The following is a 4816-nucleotide window of genomic DNA, read 5'->3' as shown; positions in this document are numbered from 1 at the left end:
TTGAGGGTAGTTCATCACTGCTCTGTGACAGTGTCACTGGATGTCACTGTATCGGGAGTAGTTTATCTCTGTGACAGTGTCACTGGCTGTCACTGGATCTGAGGGCTGAGTGTCTCCTCTTTAATCTTTGTGTGTTCTCTGTTGCAGTGTCACCGGGATATGTCCACAATGGTTTACCCACGAGATGAGAAACTGACTCAGGAGGATATTATTTCCAACACCAAGGTGGTGATGCAGGGACTGGAGGCTCTGAAGAATGAACATAACTCAATCCTTCACAGCCTGCTGGAGACCATTAACTGCCTGAAGAAAGATGAGGAGGCGAACCTGGTCCACGAGAAATCCAATCTCATCAGGAAATCGGTGGAAATGATTGAACTCGGCCTGGGAGAGGCACAGGTACACCAATGGGAGAGCGCCTGTGAGAGAGAGAGAATGGCTGGAGAGAGGGGCCGGGCTGGGACAGAGGGGGTGGAAGAGAGAGGAGGAGAGACAGCGGCGCAGGTAGTGGCGTGGCGACTGGGTATGGGCGCCACGGTGAAGATTGAGTTCCGGGTGTGTGTATCGCGGTGAAGATTGAGTTCCGGGTGTGTGTATCGCGGTGAAGATTGAGTTCCGGGTGTGTGTGTCGCGGTGAAGATTGAGTTCCGGGTGTGTGTATCGCGGTGAAGATTGAGTTCCGGGTGTGTGTGTCGTGGTGAAGATTGAGTTCCGGGTGTGTGTATCGTGGTGAAGATTGAGTTCCGGGTGTGTGTGTCGCGGTGAAGATTGTGTTCCGGGTGTGTGTATCGCGGTGAAGATTGAGTTCCGGGTGTGTGTATCGTGGTGAAGATTGAGTTCCAGGTGTGTGTATCGCGGTGAAGATTGAGTTCCGGGTGTGTGTCGCGGTGAAGATTGAGGTCCGGGTGTGTGTATCGCGGTGAAGATTGAGTTCCGGGTGTGTGTATCGCGGTGAAGATTGAGTTCCGGGTGTGTGTGTCGCGGTGAAGATTGAGTTCCGGGTGTGTGTATCGCGGTGAAGATTGAGTTCCGGGTGTGTGTATCGCGGTGAAGATTGAGTTCCGGGTGTGTGTATCGTGGTGAAGATTGAGTTCCAGGTGTGTGTATCGCGGTGAAGATTGAGTTCCGGGTGTGTGTCGCGGTGAAGATTGAGGTCCGGGTGTGTGTATCGTGGTGAAGATTGAGTTCCGGGTGTGGCTATCGCGGTGAAGATGGAGTTCCAGGTGTGTGTATCGCGGTGAAGATTGAGTTCCGGGTGTGTGTGTCGCGGTGAAGATTGAGTTCCGGGTGTGTGTATCGCGGTGAAGATTGAGTTCCGGGTGTGTGTGTCGCGGTGAAGATTGAGTTCCGGGTGTGACTATCGCGGTGAAGATTGAGTTCCGGGTGTGACTATCGCGGTGAAGATTGAGTTCCGGGTGTGTGTATCGCGGTGAAGATTGAGTTCCGGGTGTGTGTATCGTGGTGAAGATTGAGGTCCGGGTGTGTGTATCGCGGTGAAGATTGAGTTCCGGGTGTGTGTATCGCGGTGAAGATTGAGTTCCGGGTGTGACTATCGCGGTGAAGATTGAGTTCCGGGTGTGACTATCGCGGTGAAGATTGAGTTCCGGGTGTGTGTATCGCGGTGAAGATTGAGTTCCGGGTGTGTGTGTTGCGGTGAAGATTGAGTTCCGGGTGTGACTATCGCGGTGAAGATTGAGTTCCGGGTGTGTGTGTCGCGGTGAAGATTGAGTTCCGGGTATGTGTATCGCGGTGAAGATTGAGTTCCGGGTGTGTGTATCGCGGTGAAGATTGAGTTCCGGGTGTGTGTATCGCGGTGAAGATTGTGTTCCGCGTGTGTGTATCGCGGTGCAGATTGAGTTCCGGGTGTGTGTATCGCGGTGAAGATTGAGTTCCGGATGTGTGTCGCGGTGAAGATTGTGTTCCGGGTGTGTGAATCGCGGTGAAGTTTGAGTTCCGGGTGTGTGTGTTGCGGTGAACATTGAGTTCCGGCTGTGACTATCGCGGTGAAGATTGAGTTCCGGGTGTGTGTGTCGCGGTGAAGATTGAGTTCCGGGTGTGTGTATCGCGGTGAAGATTGAGTTCCGGGTGTGTGTTACGCGGTGAAGATTGAGTTCCGGGTGTGTGTATCGCGGTGAAGATTGTGTTCCGCGTGTGTGTATCGCGGTGAAGATTGAGTTCCGGGTGTGTGTATCACGGTGAAGATTGAGTTCCGGATGTGTGTCGCGGTGAAGATTGTGTTCCAGGTGTGTGTATCGCGGTGAAGATTGAGTTCCGGGTGTGTGTATCGCGGTGAAGATTGAGTTCCAGGTGTGTGTGTCGTGGTGAAGATTGAGTTCCGGGTGTGTGTATCGCGGTGAAGATTGAGTTCCGGGTGTGTGTGTCGTGGTGAAGATTGAGTTCCGGGTGTGACTATCGTGGTGAAGATTGAGTTCCGGGTGTGTGTCTCGCGGTGAAGATTGAGTTCCGGGTGTGTGTATCGCGGTGAAGATTGAGTTCCGGGTGTGTGTATCGCGGTGAAGATTGAGTTCCGGGTGTGACTATCGTGGTGAAGATTGAGTTCCGGGTGTGCCTATCGTGGTGAAGATTGATTTCCGGGTGTGTGTAGGCGGTGAAGATTGAGTTCCGGGTGTGTGTGTCGTGGTGAAGATTGAGTTCCGGGTGTGTGTATCGCGGTGAAGATTGAGTTCCGGGTGTGTGTATCGCGGTGAAGATTGAGTTCCGGGTGTGTGCATCGCGGTGAAGATTGAGTTCCGCGTGTGTGTATCGCAGTGACGATTGAGTTCCGGGTGTGTGTACCGCGGTGAAGATTGAGTTCCGGGTGTGACTATCGCGGTGAAGATTGAGTTCCGGGTGTGACTATCGCGGTGACGATTGAGTTCCGCGTGTGTGTATCACGGTGAAGATTGAGTTCCGGGTGTGTCTACCGCGGTGAAGATTGAGTTCTGGGTGTGACTATCGCGGTGAAGATTGAGTTCCGGGTGTGTGTATCGCGGTGAAGATTGAGTTCCGGGTGTGACTATTGCGGTGAAGATTGAGTTCTGGGTGTGACTATCGCGGTGAAGATTGAGTTCAGGGTGTGACTATCGCGGTGAAGATTGAGTTCCGGGTGTGTGTATCGCGGTGTAGATTGAGTTCCGCGTGTGTGAATCGCGGTGAAGATTGAGTTCCGGGTGTGTGTGTCGTGGTGAAGATTGAGTTCCGGGTGTGACTATCGCGGTGAAGATTGAGTTCCGGGTGTGTGTATCGCGGTGAGGATTGAGTTCCGGGTGTGTGTATCGCGGTGAAGATTGAGTTCTGGGTGTGTGTATCGCGGTGAAGATTGAGTTCCGTGTGTGTGTATCGCGGTGAAGATTGAGTTCCGGGTGTGTGTATCGCGGTGAAGATTGAGTTCCGGGTGTGTGTATCGCGGTGAAGATTGAGTTCTGGGTGTGTGTATCGCGGTGAAGATTGAGTTCCGGGTGTGTGTATCGCGGTGAAGATTGTGTTCCGGGTGTGTGTATCGCGGTGAAGATTGTGTTCCGGGTGTGTGTATCGCGGTGAAGATTGAGTTCCGGGTGTGTGTATCGCGGTGAAGATTGTGTTCCGGGTGTGTGTATCGCGGTGAAGATTGAGTTCCGGGTGTGTGTATCGCGGTGAAGATTGAGTTCCGGGTGTGTGTATCGCGGTGAGGATTGAGTTCCGGGTGTGTGTATCGCGGTGAAGATTGAGTTCCGGGTGTGTGTGTCGCGGTGAAGATTGAGTTCCGGGTGTGTGTATCGCGGTGAAGATTGAGTTCCGGGTGTGTGTGTCGCGGTGAAGATTGAGTTCCGGGTGTGTGTATCGCGGTGAGGATTGAGTTCCGGGTGTGTGTGTTGCGGTGAAGATTGAGTTCCGGGTGTGTGTATCGCGGTGAAGATTGAGTTCCGGGTGTGTGTATCGCGGTGCAGATTGAGTTCCGGGTGTGTGTATCGCGGTGAAGATTGAGTTCCGGGTGTGTGTATCGCGGTGAAGATTGAGTTCCGGGTGTGTGTATCGCGGTGAAGATTGAGTTCCGGGTGTGTGTGTTGCGGTGAGGATTGCGTTCCGGGTGTGTGTATCGCGGTGAAGATTGAGTTCCGGGTGTGTGTATCGCGGTGAAGATTGAGTTCCGGGTGTGTGTGTCGCGGTGAAGATTGAGTTCCGGGTGTGTGTGTCGTGGTGAAGATTGTGTTCCGGGTGTGTGTGTCGCGGTGAAGATTGAGTTCCGGGTGTGTGTATCGCGGTGAGGATTGAGTTCCGGGTGTGTGTATCGCGGTGAAGATTGAGTTCCGGGTGTGTGTGTCGCGGTGAGGATTGAGTTCCGGGTGTGTGTGTCGCGGTGAAGATTGAGTTCCGGGTGTGTGTTCTCCCTCAGGTGATGATGGCTTTGTCTGTTCACTTGAACACGGTGGAATCGGAAAAGCAGAAGCTGCGTGCCCAGGTTCGCCGGCTGTGCCAGGAGAACCAGTGGCTGCGTGATGAGTTGGCCAATACCCAACAGAAGCTGCAGCGGAGCGAACAGACTGTGGCCCAACTCGAGGAGGAGAAGAAACATCTGGAGTTCATGAACCAGCTGAAGAAGTACGATGACGACAGCTCCCCCACAGTAAGTCCCAGACAGGCCCCCCGTCCACAGAGCGCAGACCCCCCCATCCACAGAGCCCAGACACCCCATCCACACAGCCCAGACACCCCATCCACACAGCCCAGACCCCCCCCCCCCCATCCAGAGCCCAGACCCCCCCCCCATCCACACAGCCCAGACCCCCCCATCCACACAGCCCAGACCCCCCCATCCACACAGCCCAGACCCCCCCCC

General features: G+C 54.2%; 1 protein-coding gene across 1 annotated transcript; it reads left to right on the top strand.

The window, feature by feature from the left end:
- Nucleotides 1-149: 149 nt before the first annotated feature.
- klc4 (kinesin light chain 4) lies at nucleotides 150-4607 on the top strand (the record flags this gene model as incomplete). Its single annotated transcript, XM_078208987.1, has 2 exons — nucleotides 150-399; nucleotides 4373-4607. Coding segments are annotated over exons 1-2 (475 nt in total), but the record flags the coding sequence as incomplete, so codon positions are not given.
- Between the last annotated feature and the right edge of the window lie 209 nt (nucleotides 4608-4816).

The sequence above is a fragment of the Mustelus asterias genome, unplaced genomic scaffold (assembly GCF_964213995.1).
Source record: "Mustelus asterias unplaced genomic scaffold, sMusAst1.hap1.1 HAP1_SCAFFOLD_5079, whole genome shotgun sequence".
NCBI lineage: Eukaryota > Metazoa > Chordata > Chondrichthyes > Carcharhiniformes > Triakidae > Mustelus > Mustelus asterias.
Note: the sequence above shows the minus strand (reverse complement) of the source record. Positions and strands in the feature narration are given on the sequence as shown.